This window comes from Oenanthe melanoleuca, chromosome 26 (genome assembly GCF_029582105.1).
Source record: "Oenanthe melanoleuca isolate GR-GAL-2019-014 chromosome 26, OMel1.0, whole genome shotgun sequence".
Lineage (NCBI taxonomy): Eukaryota > Metazoa > Chordata > Aves > Passeriformes > Muscicapidae > Oenanthe > Oenanthe melanoleuca.
Genome location: NC_079359.1, coordinates 3,314,060 through 3,328,634, shown reverse-complemented (window position 1 = coordinate 3,328,634; position 14,575 = coordinate 3,314,060). Strand labels below are relative to the sequence as shown.

Genomic DNA, 14,575 nt, shown 5'->3' with positions numbered 1-14,575 from the left:
GCACCCATCCAATGGGTGGCACATGGGTGGGAACCAGCACCCAAAAGCACAGACAATCCCTCAAACCCCATCTCCTTCCCCTAAAAATACTCAGAACATGAAGCGTCCACCAGGCATAAATCACATCATTGAAACTTTCCCAGCCTTTTGCCAGGAATCTCACTTTCAGGGGAATTTTATTTCCTATTTCTTTTTCCTTCTGTGCTCTCAAACTCAAGACCACAAACAACATGCATGAGGCACTGAGTGCACCTCTGGCTCTTTCCCACTCACACACGTGTAGCATCTTTTTTTTTTTTCTATCCTTTTCCTATTTTTCCCATTCTGTAACTTCAAAAGCTCTCTAACTTTGGAAAGATTACACAGCAGCAAAAGTACAAAAGAAAACATCAGTTTTCCACTCTGTAATTTTTCCAAAGCTAGAGTAATTCTGAAAGGTTACAGGAGGAAAAAAAAAAAAAAAAAAAAAAAAAGGTATGTTTGTGGGAAGAGTGAATAAATACCCCCCTGGGCACCCCAGGAGCCATCTCGGGACTGGCAAAGATCCCAATTTTAGAATGCTGAAATTTTGGCTCCTCAGTATTCTTCAGAAATGATGTAGTGAATGAAAGTAAAGCCCTCTGAAAAAGTCAATTTTTAGCATTTTTGTCAACACCAGCAGCATTTTCCCATGAAAGGGAAGGTTTTCTCTCAGGGCAGCCCGTTTTTCCTGCAGGAGAACTTTCTCCTTCCGAAAAGCTGCCTGTGGCCTCACTGCAGGTGCTCTGAGCTGCTGCCACCATGTGAGAGGGTTCATCTTCAAGACAAGTGAAGATTTTTTTTTTCAATTAAACATCCTTACTGGTCTTCCTGTCCCTATTTGCTCTCAGTAGCTCCTCGCTGGGTTGTATCCTGCTTGTCCCCCTACTCCACCTGCTCCATTCAAGGTCCCAAATCCAGGTGGGCTTTTTGCAGGGTTTGCCAGTTCCCCTGCAAACCCCTACAGCCCCTCCACCTCTTCCTTCCACAAATAATCAAAACTCACTCTTATCCACCTAAAGCTGCCTGAAATGAGCACAAACCAGGCAGTGCACACGGGGCACGTCGCGCCTCAAATCGCCGGCGCTGGGGAATTCTGGTTTTGATGAAGACGTTGAGTCTCTCTGGGCACCGCAGGTTTCACCCACGGTGTCCCCGCTCCCTGCCCAGCCCCAGCCCCTGTCCCACCGCCCTGGGGCCGATCGGGGCTCCCCGGAGGGCAGAGCATCCCTGGCACGGCCGTGCCCGGGGGCTGCGGGCAGGGCAGGAGGTTGCGGCGCTCGCCCCGCGCCTCGGGCCGTGTTTTTTATTCCGTTGTGGGTGGGATTTTCCAGCGCTGGCTGTTGGGCCCCGTTCCGCTCCAGCTGCAGCTTTATTCTCCATTTCAAAGGCAGCGGAGGCAGACGGTTTCAACGCCACTGCCATTTCGGGCGTGCCAAAAGCCAGGGGACCGCCACCACCGCCACCTCCCCGGGACCCGCCGGGAGCCCGAGGGCTCCGACCGGGGGTGGTGGCAGAGCCCAGGGGGACACGGCCACCACCTCTGTACACCCGACAGCGAGCAGGGGGATACAGCAAATACAGCAACAGCTCGTATATTTTTAGAGCCTGGATTGAGGCTCTTTCCTCACTTCCTTATTTTGTTTAAAAAAAAAAAAAAAAAAAAAAAAAAAAAAAAAAAAAGATAGTTTTAGCCCTAGGCCAAAAGTCCCAATAAATTTGAGGAGGGGGTGAGACAGGACAGCAAAAACTGGCCTGAAAAATCTTAAACAAACAAACCTGCCATCCTTTTTCCCCTCTCCTGCTAGCGCTTCAGCTTTTTCTACAAATTAATTTTATTCTTTGTTTTTATATAGGCATATATATTAACAGCCTGTCTGTATGGGGATGTGTGTGTAGCTGTTGGCAGACATGTGGAGTTTCCACTCAGCCTTAATGCCAAATTAAAGCTTTATAACTTCAGTAGCTCCTTTTACCAGGGTATTAATAACCACCTCAGACACTGTGGTGCAGTTTATTAATCATTTGTTCGTCCAGGGAGCTCACAAGGGCCACTCGTGCTGTGCCTCAGCAGGACAGGCTCAGGGCACGGCCACGAGCAGTGGCAGCCCCTGAGAGGGGATATGGGCCAGGAGAGGGGAGGAGGATGCTCTGCAGGACAGCCTTCTCTAAACTGGCAGAAGAAGTGTCACTGCACTCAGAGATCCTGACTCAGGTGCTGGGTGATGCCTTGCTGCCAGGATGGGGGTGCCAGTGGTCCCTGGGCAGGTACCTGTGCTCAGGGTGGCTCACAGGGGATGTCTTCCTCTCACTATGCAATGGCGACCTCTGAACCAGCCCATCCTGCATCTACCCAGCTTTCCCAAAAGCAGGTGGGACACAGGAGATGCAGCCCCAGCCCTTGGCCCTGTGGAATGATGGAATACAAGGGGAGGAACCACAGGCCACAGCAAGGACCTGGGGCCATTCCCAGCCTGGTGACACTACTGTCCAATGCCCAGACCCTGCTCTATAACCCTCACCATGGGTTTTGCTTCCCCAAAGCTGTCAGTGACCCAGAAAAGGGCTTTTTTATCCCCCTGACTTATGTCTCCCACTCCCATGAGGGCAGAGCCAGGTTGAGCTGTCCATCCTCTGCAGCAACCCAGGTCATCCTGATGGATCCCAGTTCCACCACCATTCCCTGGGTAGGAAATGTTCCCTCTGCCTCCATCCCACCTCCTTGTGCCAACCCTGCTCACTTCAAATTAATTCCATCACCACTTCCCCACAGAGGGTTTGATATTCCACACCAGCAGCGTGTTCATCTCCCCATGGAATTGTCATTGCTGTTGTTGTTCCCTTGGCTTATCAGACTGACCCAGCCTTGCCTTAAAAAATGTGTTTGTTTGTTTTTTGCTCTGGGAGCAACAATCTCAAGATCTCCAGCAGGGACACAACCTCTCCAAAACACAGCTGGGCATCCTCCAGTGCTGCCAGACAGAGCAAACTTTATTTGCCATCCCAGGCTTCTCCTAAAGCCTCTCAAGGGACTTAAAATTTTGAAAGTGAAGGTTAAGGTCAATCATGCATACTTTTCTCCTAAATGGAGTACTCTGGTAAGAAAAGAAAAGAAAAGAAAAGAAAAGAAAAGAAAAGAAAAGAAAAGAAAAGAAAAGAAAAGAAAAGAAAAGAAAAGAAAAGAAAAGAAAAGAAAAGAAAAGAAAAGAAAAGAAAAGAAAAGAAAAGAAAAGAAAAGAAAAGAAAAGAAAAGAAAAGAAAAGAAAAGAACCCAAATTCCTGAGCAGTTTGGAGAGAGCAGTACATCGGCACTGGGGGACTCAAGGTGTCTGAATATTTATACTCCAGTTGGCAGTTACAAAAAAACTCTTCTTCCCTCCTCCCTACCCACCCCCTCCCCTTTTTTAATCTCAGTACAGGCACGTTAGACGCCCTCAGTCAAAGATCTCCTTTGAACTGTGTATGTGAAATGTTTACAGTTTTACATTTCATATTTCAGCGGGGTGGAGGGGACAGGCACAACAGTCGCACACTGTGAATGCTGGAGAGGTAGGAAGGCAGAGGCCAAGGGGGAGGAGGTTTGGCAGCAATGGGAGGGGAATCAAACAGCATCTCCACACTGCAATTGGAAAATTTTAGACTCCTTAAAAAAATACCGAAAAAGAATCCCTGGTAGTGTAGGCTTTGCAGGTGCATGCCACCACAGCAGCCCCTCATGTGGGACAGTGGCTGTGGCCCCAGGCAGCCACTGGAGGAGGGCTGGTGTCAACCATGAACCATCGAGTGCCCAGTGGGCTGGGCTGAGGCTGTCATCCCACCCAGGACCCCGAACTGGGGTCATGGGAATGCCAGGGGCTGCAAACTGGGGTGCTGGGCTCTCCCAGGGGGATGCTGCCTCTCCCTCCACACCACAGCATCATCTGAGGGGATGTGAAATTAGTTGCAGGGAAAAGTGGCAAACCCTAGGATGTGTTCCCAGTGCTGAGGGTGCTGCCAGAGGGGCTGGCACTGCCCAAGGATGGGCAGAGCTGCCAGTCCCTGGGCTCTGCCCTCCCAGCATGCAGGGAGGGGCTGATGCTGGCAAACAGCAGGTAAGGGCACTGCTCCACTGAGAGAACAAGCTCAGGACAAACTCTTCTGTCTGGAAGGCTGTGAGATGGACTGACAGACAAGAGGTTGGGACAGGGGATGACATTATCTATCCAAAATCCAGAGGAATGGTGGGCACTGCAACATGTGGGCAGCTTAGCCTGAGGAGCACAAGGAGTGAGTCCATCCCTGATGTGAATGCATGCCAGGAGCCTCCCTATGGTTATTTAGATTTACATTGTCAGTTCTCCTGTTGAAGGCTTCCCTAGCCCAAAGCTGACTCCACAGCCAGCCAGGTCCACTGGCAGACACCCTCCAGGCCCAGCAGCCAGCTCTCTAAATCCTTCTTTCCCCACAGACTAAACTTTCCGGGGTGATTCAGCACAAGAAATGAGCCAGCAAGCCCGACCCACGACACAATGTTATCCCATCAAGACAGGACCATCTGATGAGAGAGGAGCCCTTCCCATCCTGTGACAGTCACCTGGCAAGTGTGGCTGTCCCTCAAAAGGTCAAAGGTTTCAGGGTGATGTGTGCCCCATCCTTGGGGTGTCACCTGGCACACACAACTGATGCTTTTGAGAAATATCCTGCTAACACATCCCAGACACACAAAGTGGGTTCAAAGAGCTCAGTGATGGTCAGAAAACCCAGGTGACAGCAGGTTCTGAGGAAAGGCACGTGCTGTACCTGCCAGCCGTGACGCCCTAATGATGCCCGTGAGTTTGGCCTCATCCAAAACGGACCAGCACCAGGCCCACCCCTGCCCTGTAGGTCCTTGCAGCCCTATAGGCACCAACCTTTGCCTCTCTGCAGACACCTCCCCCTCCCAGTTCTCAATTCTCCAGCACAGCCCCACTGTGAGCAGCTGGACACCCAGAGGAGCCAGCGCTGTCCCAGCACACGGCAGGCAATGCACCCCAGCACAGGATTGAGCTCACCTCTCTCCACCCCCACTCCACCCCTCTCCTTCCCTGAAGGGATCTGTCAAGTCTCTGCACGATGGAATTTCACTTTGCTATTTTAATGCAATTCTGGCTCAGGCTTAAATGGAACTGGAAACCAAAAGGCCTTAATAAATAAATATTATGATAAGAAATGAAAGCAATGCATACACTCAAGATAATTTGAGGGGGGATAAAAACCTAAGCATTCCTTTCTGTGCCTAAATCATAAAGCTTTACGTGAAGCTGGATGCCTTCTCACCAAACCTTTGCCCTGGAAAATCTCTCCTGCTTGCCCAGGCTGCCCTCCGGAGAAGTCGCCTATTGTTTTAGAAACACTTTGAGCCAGATAAGACAATAGCCTTGAAATTCCTTCTAACTTTGTCGGTGACAGGGCTCGGGCGACCATGCGCGTGGCTGGAATCCTCCTACAAGAGATCTTTCATTATACCCTGCGCTCCGAGATTTCATTCACACGCTATTTAATCTCACAAATGTGCAGCTGCCACAGCAGCACAGCCAGAGCCGGGCTGGAGAAACCTTACGTGCTATGGAAAGAAAAAGAGAAAACCCCATAGATTGTAGAGATAGTGGTGAATTAAGCAGAAAAACCCCCTTTGAGGCGGCCAACAGGATCATGTATAGGGCTGTGTGTGCTCGTGTGGGCGCGCGCACTCCCGCGCGCGTGTAGAGAAAAAATCTGAGCTAAATATAGAGGTGCTATAGAAAAGCGAAGGTATAGATAGACCATACATAAAGCTCCGTGTGTACATCTGGGAAGGAGAGCTCTGCCTCAATACTGGAGTTGTGAAACAGAGAAGCCAAAAGTTGATAAAGATGAGACGTATCTCTGTTGCCACCAGACAGGGAAAGAGCTCCCTTAATTTTCAGGCTTAGCTGTGCTCAGCTATCCGAAGTTTCCAACATCTGAGATTCCCCCGTGCTGATGTGAAGCCCCGAGCACAGATGCAGCCTTCTGGTGTTATCAACGCCCGCTCCGCCATCCCTGCCCTCCAACCCAGCCTGAAACAGCCTCCTCACCCACACTGCTGCTGTGGTAGCCCCATCTCACAGACACAAAACCAGCAGAGCCCCCCCAAGCCCCTCTGAACAGCCACATTTTGCCTGTGATGGATGCAGACTTATTTGCCCACCCTCATTTTCTGCACCCCCTGACTTGAGATAAAGAGTCCAAACAAAAAACCCCACTAAAGTCTAAGAAACTCAACTCATTAAAGAGTTTACAAACCCAACCCCAGTTCCAAGGCAGTAGGCGAGAATATTTGCAAGCGACATTTAAAATCCCCTCCACTGTTTGTTGTTACTGCTGCTGCCTTCTCCAGCCTGCACTTAAACCCCAGCTCTAACGAGGAGATCCGGCTGCCCAATCCACACATCAAACAGCAAACCTTCAAGCAGCGAAGATTTTCTCTTACCTTGACTGGCTTTATTTGCCAGTGTGTTTCCAGAGTGGAGGAGAAAGAAAAGGATGGAAAATCCAGCAATCTGCAAAGCTCCCATTGCAATCCCAGTCTGCAGGGAGGAGCGGGGGCAAGAAGGGGGATTTCTAGTGCTTTAAAGGAAACAAGGGGCTGAGCATGCAAAGGGAAATCAAGGGGAGGAAGGGGCTCTCTCCTTGCCGTGTGTGAGACAGAGAGAGGGAAGGGAACTGAACTGATGGAAAAAGCTGCTCTGGGTTCAGTTTGGGGCTCTTGGTGTTGCTGAAGAGGAGAGAGCGAGGGAGGGAGACCCAGGGCAGTTGGAGGAAAGTGGACTCTATCGCCCTCTCTCTGGCGGCTGCTCTGATCCCTTCTCCTCCTTTTTTTTTTTTTTTTTTTTTTTTTTTTTTTTTTTTTTTTTTTTTTTTTTTTTTTTTTTTCCCCTTAAATAATCCCAGCCAATTCCAGTTTTGCAAGAGTAGCAGCAGCAGGAGCAGGAGCAGCAGTGCTGGAGGGGGGAAGCAGGCGCCTTGCCCTGGTGCTGGGGACCTGGGAAAGGGGAGTGGAAAGGAGAGCCCCATCCAAGCAACGCCCTTTTTCTCTCTCCCAGCCTTTCTTTCTTTCTTTCTATTTGGCTTTGGTTACTCCTTCACGGCTCCCCCCCTCGCACCCCCAAGGCTGGGCTTTGCCTGCAGGAATTTACAGTCTGCGCTGAAGGAGAAGGGCCAGTAGCCATGGAGACTGCTTCCCTGGGAGCAGGGAGGTCAGGCGGAGACCATGGGCGATCAATGCATCAATGCAAAGCCCCCCGCAACCCCCAGACCCACCCCGCACCTCGCAGTCCCTCGGCCAGCCGAGGGCTTGGGGTGGTGGCAAGGGGAGGGGGGCCAGGGGGAGACGAATGGCATGGGAAAAGGCAAGGGGTGGAAAAGAAAAGGACAAGGAAAAAAATATATATATAATGAAAAAAAACCCGGGAGTTTGCAGATGGCACGACCTGGCTGGGCTCGGTGGCTGCGGGAGCGTCTCGGGGTGCTGGGCAGGGGGAGACAGAGCCGGAGAACAGCTCTGTTGGCTTCCCTGAGAGGTGGGAGGAGGACTGGAAATAAGGGTGGAGGGGGAAGAAAAAGACCTTTCTGAAATACTCAGGGTTTTTTTGTTTGCTTACTGGTCCTTCTCACAGCCCAGCCCCCTGGAGCTGGGGGCACCCCAGGGAGGCAGGGGGACCCCTGCTCCACCCCCTGACCGTCCTTGATTTGGGAGCTGCTGGCACCATCTCTCTTCCAGGGTGTTCCTGCCCCCTGAGCCAGGAGAGGCATCGCCAGCCAGGAAACTGCAGTGGAGATAAGGCGGGAGCCAGGAATGGGATCGGGAGGAAGGTGTGCAGTGATTCCACCTGTCCAGGGACAGAGGTCCAACAGCCCCGGTGGTCATCCTGCCCACAGGGTCATCTTGCCCATGGGCTCCCTCCCAGCCCAGTGTGCTGCCCCTACACCCTCCCAGCCCCGTTTTTGTTCTAATAACTCCTAAAGATACAACAAAGGGAGCTGGAGGCAGTGAGAGATGTCCAGCTAAGACAAGGCACCCACAAAGGAGACGAGGGACCACAGCCAGACAGGAGGATCCTGAGGAGTCCCTGGGTCTTTCCCTACAAAAACCGCCCTCATGGGACAGGGACCTTCCCTTTGGGAGGGGGTTTGCAGGACCACACCAGTAACCCAAATCCCTGGTACAGCCAGGCTCCATGACAGCTGATGAGGGGCAAAAGTGCACGAATGATTAGTAAAGCTGTAAAAAAAAGTACATAAAAATATTAATGTGGAGGTGTTGTCCTTAGGATGTGCTGGGAGAGAACCATGACCCACCAGAGGGAATGTGCCATCCCACTGGGCACCGCTGCTGGAGGAAGCCAGCTCCAGTCTGTGCCAGGAGCTCCTGGGTACAAAAGCTCCTCCCCTGAGGTGCTGAGTGGGACAGGGCTCTAGGCACCGCAGCCCACATCCCGATCTGAAGACAACACCAGTGGGGTGGCACCACCCTCCTGTGAGTATCAGATCAGCAGCTGTGGCACTGCTTTTCTTTCTGGGCTGGAATTTGCTGCAGAAACACAAGTCTCTTATGGCAGACTCATAAGAGCAGAGTCAAAATGGAAACTGGCGGATCTCTGTGCCCAGCCACCGCACCTCGCACCCCATCCTCTGATCCTTTATCATCATATCCAGAGGAAAACTAAACAGTCCTCCTCTTTTTTCCCCTCTAACCTATCTTCTAAATCTGGAGACCGATCTCACGGCACGAGGGACAAGACCTTCAGCAATGTTGATTTATAACTGAGCTTCTAAATTGCAGGTTTACGCATTAGTATAAACACCCATAAACCAGCCTTAAATACACAGGACCGTGTGTAATTAAAACGCCAAAACACCGAGCGGCCACGTGACAGCACAGGGGAATGAACAACCTCCTCACTTCTGCCTGTGCTTCAGCAGGGACAGGTCTCTGGCCAAGAACTCCCAGTTAAACCAGTGCCTTGCACTGCTGGGGATGGGTCATGCCACGGGACCCCCATGTCACACTCCTCTAATGGGGTTACAAAGTGCCACAGCGAAGCAGTGGGGTTGAAGTGAACTGCTGATGTCCAGGAATTCCCAAAAAAGCTGCTTTTATCCCAAAGCACGCTGCCTGGTCAAGTGGCCAAAGGGCCAGTAGTGGTGCCAGGGCTGAGCATGCCTTGGTGTCTGTCCAAGCACAGGGCTGTGCCCCAAGGGGAAAGTCGGGCAGATGGGGATTCCTGACATCACACAGGGAGTGTGGAGGGAGTGCCACGAATCACACTGAAATCACCTGCAGGACAGCCCAGTGCTTCGGCCCAGTGGCTCCTCACCAGCTCCTGTTGCTGCCACGTCAGGCTGGCACAGACCCGTGCCTGGGAGCTGTCTCCAAAACTCTTCACAGGCATTGGGACAACTCTGCGAGCCCCAGCCTTGTCTGTGTGTGTGTGTGTGTGGCGGGGAAGGAGGTGGCAGGATTCTCCTCCCTGCTGCCTCCACTCCCCGTTGTGCACTTCTGGGCAAAATCCATTTGCTTTGGCTTCATGTAGGGCCAGAAGATTCGGCCCATTGTGCTGTGGCGCTGAAGAGCCGGCGAGGAATTGTCAGCCATGCTGAAACGGTTACATGGGGAGTCATGAAAATTTACTGCACCACTCTCCGGTCCCTCGCCAAGAAATAAAAGCAAAAGATCACAACAGGCATTTTTTTAATTTGAAGCAAAATTAAAAAAAGAACGGATCTGCACTCAGAAAACAACAACCACATCCACAGATCAAAGCAGCTGTTCTCCTCTCATTTGGGGTTTTAAGAGGTTTCTGCAGCTACAGAGATGTTTACACAGGGAGAGAGATACATACATTGTGCTGTCTTGATGCTGCCTCTCCCCCCTTCATCTGGCAAAACATTCCCTGGGAGGCGATATGAGGTCATTCCTAGCCCCTGCCTTGTTTTCCTCAAGCTGCAAGGCTGCGGGGCAAGAGGCAATTCAATTCCCATTAGCACACACACATTTGCACTTGGAACCCTCCCATGTACATTTTGCCTGGGGGGAGCTCGGGATGGACAGGGAACCATCCCTTGCCAGCTGGTTCCCAGAGGGAATTCCAGCAGCCGGAGCTGCCGTGAGGGCCAGCGGCTTTGGCAAAGCCCCTGGGAAGGGACACGGAGCCGGGAGGTGGGCTGGCATGTTCTGCAGACCAGCATCTTCTGCAGACCAGCCCTAATGTTTCTGTGGCTTCCACCACTTCTACGACGAGAAGGGCTGACCGGCTCTGGGGAGCACTAATGGACTGTAAAAGGCTTTTTCCCCTCTGCCTCCTTGGCTCCAGCCCAAATCCGAGCGGCAGTGAGCCCCACTCCGGTGCTGCGCAGGGATAAGGCCGTGGGAACGCGCCAGGGCAGGCGCTGCCTTCACCTCTTGGCACCTTGGTCCTGCTGCTCTGTGGGCAGCACCCGCTTTGGCAAGCACACGGGTTCTGGCTGTGAGCCAGCAAATGATAAAAGCCTCCGAGACGATTCTCCCCATCTCTAGCATGGGTTTAATGCCATGTGCTAGGAACGAGCTGCATCTTCAGCTGTGTGTGCTTGTGTGATGCTGAGCCAAAAGCAGTTTCTGAGGCTGCACAAGAAGCTGCTGAGAAGGAAAAGTTCCCAAGGCCCTTAGGGCTTTCAGAAGCAGCTATTGAACCAGGCAGGGATACTGCAGGCAGAAGAAGGAACCAGATTTCCCTTTCCCTCCAGTCCACGAGAAGCAGAGGATCAGTGCGGCCAGTCCAGGGCAGGACTCCCCCTCTTTGCTGGACCCAGCAGTTGGGGATATGGATCCCAACCCTGAACACTGGAAGGTGCTGGCTGGAGAAAACAGCAGCCCAGACATTTCAATGCCCCAGCGAGGGCTGTGGTCTACAACTTGGAACAGAATAGACTATTTTTAAAAACCGAGAGGAAAACACAGTATTCCCAGTACCACGCCAACAGCCCAGGCTCACGCAGCTCGGCCGATCCCCAACACTTGTCCCTCATTTCCCCAGCCTACAGTTTGATCCAGATGCCTCCAAGGTGGATAAAAAAGCACCAGGTCCCACTAAATGACTGCCTGGCACCTTGTGACACCTTTTTTCCAGAGTCATGGGGCTTCCCAAAACGCTGCCTGCGAAAGGCCTTGTTTGTAATTCCCAGTCTGCAGCAGGAGAAGGTGACACACGCTGAGGTGAAGTGACTTAGCCCGGCGTCACTGGGAAGGTCGATGGCAACGCCAGGAATAGCCCTGTTCCCAGTTAACCACTAACCACACTTGTCCCAGAATAAGGGTCCCTTTTTCCAGCTGAATTTATAACAGCTTTCCAAGTGACATAAGGTCTTACAGAAATAGGCAGGCTTTTATTCCAGAATAATTACTGGGAGATCGGACTGGAGTGTGTGTAATTACACCGGTGTCGCTGCTGCCGGTGAGTCGGACCCTGTGCCACTGGGAGACAGCTTTTATCTCATCCTACTTTTCCACGAGCACATGCATGCCAGCTGGGAGATCATCAGGATGTGGGTGGAGAAGGAAGGGGCTCTGGGTAGGAAGGAAAGTGATGTATCACTCTCTACAGCTCTGTTAATCACATTTCCTACCGAAGATGATAAAAGGTCTTCAGCTACTGAAGTAAAAGGAGTCTTTTGGGGTGTGCTGGGTCACACCTCAGATAGACTCAGCTCGGTGCATCTGCTTTGAGTCAGACACAGCTTTGGAGCAGGTGGGTTTTTTAAGATCCATTTTATGTCCCACACTAATAAAATCAACCTCTGAGTCCAGGTCGAAGCCTGAAACACATTTCTGACAAAAGCTGTGGGAACACATTGTAGGAAAACATCCTTTGAAAGTAACCCTATCATTTATCAGGTGTTGATGTGTTTGTGCATTGGCAGAATGGTGCCTCCAGGAACCGGGGCGTGGGGGGCTGCTCTGCTGCCCACAGCTGAGACAAGGCAGGGGTTAACTGTGACACCACGGGAACTCCAGGACCCAGACACACATGTTTAAAAGTAGCACTTCTCTCCTTAAAATAGTTTATGGATCTTACTTGGGGATAAATCCAACACCCTGGAGCAGAAGGAGACCTATTAATTCCTGAGTTTTTTCACGCTGTAGTAAAGCAGCGGTTTTATTTGCCCGCCTTGTGTAAGATGTCAGTCATTTTCCCACTTGCATTTTCATCTACAATTTAACAAGGCAGCAGTTTATTTCCAGAAGCCCCAGCCAGACCCCAGCCAACTGCGTCAATATTTTGTTGCTTACACAAATGCCACCATTAAAGTCAATACTGCATTCGGGGAGAGGCTTTTTCCCTTTCTGTTTTATTAGATGATGCATGTACAGCTCTGGAAATATGGGAGGGTAGGAGCAGCCTCTCTGAGCTGTACCTGGTGCAGAGGCACGGGCACACTGCTCAGGGCACTGACCTGACCAAAGGCATCTGCTAATTAATTCATTCTTCCAAGAGACTTAACTGCCTCTTGCCTTTGGAAACAAGACAAAACCTGAGCCAAATCCAGAGGCTGTCAGAAAACACGGAGAGACCCTTATTGAGTGCAGAACACTCCAGAGGAGGGAGCTGCCTGGTGCCAGCCATGGAGCTGACGGGGGCAGGCGTCCAACCCTCCTGCACGGCTCTTCAGGGCCACTTTTGGGATAGAGGGGAGAGACAGAGCTTGGCTGTGCCAGGGGCTGCCCACCCTCCTCAGCCTGCTCCCACAGCACTGCTTTGGGGTGTCTGCCCTGTGCTGCAGCAGGTCACCATGGCTGCTGGCTTGTTTGAGGGATGCTCCTGCAGCCCGCATGGTCATGTTGCCTTTGGCACGCTCTCCCAAAAAACCCTCAGAGGTTTTCTGGTCCAGCATGAGCTCATCCCTCTGCCCCAGCCTCTTAGGGCACCCTCAGCACCTCCCTGAATCCACAGCCACCCACTCCCCCAAAAGTTGGGGGATTTTAACCCTACACATGGCTAAAAAGTGATAAAATCCCAAGGGGAACAAGGAGAACCCAAAGGACAAGGGGCTGACAGCCCAACCAGCTGGGGAAGCCCTGCAGGATCTCCTTCCTAATTCCTGCATCAGACCACTTTTGCATGAGAACAGAGCGGCCTTAGTGTGTCAACAAGCCCTAAATGCCCGAGGGCAGCTGGAAGTGAGATGACATTATTTTTTTTATTTAAAACGGACTTCTTAACCTACAGGAAAGCAAATGTTCTTCTAGGATGGCCAAGAAAACCACACTGGGATTTTCCAAATGGGCATGACTGACTGTTTATGAGCGGAGGCTCCCACACGCAGGAATAAATGGCTTGCTCTCAGCAGGTTTTCCTTTCTATATTTACCCTCACCTGAAATGAACATTATTGCACACTGCAACACTTATTCCCTCTGATCAGGGGAGTGGGTGAAGAGCCAACCAGCCACAACATGTCAAATAAATTGTTAATCTGGTGTTTGCACGGGCAGGGGGAGGAGGGAGTCCCCTGGGTTTGGGGCAGGCCCCAAGTCCTGCTTACAACTCCCATCCCAGCTCTGCAGGAATGCTTTGCTTGCCTGCTGCTGCTCCTGGCTGCTGAGAGATGGAGCTGGGCCCTTTGTGGAGCTGATCCATTAGTCCCCTAGAGGTCTCCAGCCCTGTGGCACCCAAGCAGTCCTGATCACAGGCAGCTGGTGGAACGAGGTGGCATCTGGTGCAAGGACCTGCCCAAGGCTGCACAAGGTTTTTGAGGAGCAACAAAGGGCATCCAGATCACAGGTGTAGGTTCAAGCATTAGATAACCATCCATCTGCACAAGTTCCAGGTTTCACACTGGGTGTTTCTCTGCCTGTTCTCAAGGTGAGAAGTCCCTATGGAGGCAAAGGGGTGGTGCCTCCCAGGGACAGGACCCCCGCAGGAACAATCTGTCCTGCTGATGTGCAGCTTGGCCATAAAAGACCTAGAAGTTTCCTTTATAAGGGGCTGGGGGCTGAGCCATTGTGAACCAAACCTCACCATGAAGCTGGTCACTCAACTGGAAAATCTCCCCTAATCCCAGCCCTGGGGAAAGAGAGGACAGGGAGATCACCTGCCTCTCCAGGACGGCGCCCACATCACATGGCTCCCTGGGTCATGCTCACACCCACCACCACCTTCAAATCTGGGCTTGACCTCCCATTTACCTTGAAGTTCACTAACTAATTGTGCCATCCACTCTGGCACGCCAGCTGGAGAAGGGGCTCACATCACCCCAGGAAGAACAGGGGGGATTAATCCTCCATGGTAGTGAGAGAAGTTGATCAGTCATTAGTGTCTGCGGGTGCCAGGGACACTTGGATGTGGGCAGCAGGGATGAAACAGCCTTGCTCTGCTCACAAGGCTCCCATGTACTCATGCCAGACAGGACCTGGATTTTTTTTTCCCAGCTCAAACTTTTCACTTTTGGAAAAGTCTGTCCTTGTCAGAATAGCTGAGCAAACCCTTCCCCAGCCAGCCATTCCAAGAGAATTTGTGTTAATCCAGATTAACGAACATAAA

General features: G+C 51.7%; 1 protein-coding gene across 1 annotated transcript in view; it reads right to left on the bottom strand.

Moving 5' to 3' along the window:
* SCUBE3 (signal peptide, CUB domain and EGF like domain containing 3) overlaps positions 1 to 6,815 on the bottom strand; it is a 32,719-nt gene extending 25,904 nt beyond the window's left edge. The window contains exon 1 of the mRNA XM_056511204.1: positions 6,488 to 6,815. Coding sequence (XP_056367179.1) covers positions 6,488 to 6,572 — 85 coding nt within the window. The 5' untranslated portion in view covers positions 6,573 to 6,815. The remainder of the gene's footprint in view (positions 1 to 6,487) is intronic.
* Between the last annotated feature and the right edge of the window lie 7,760 nt (positions 6,816 to 14,575).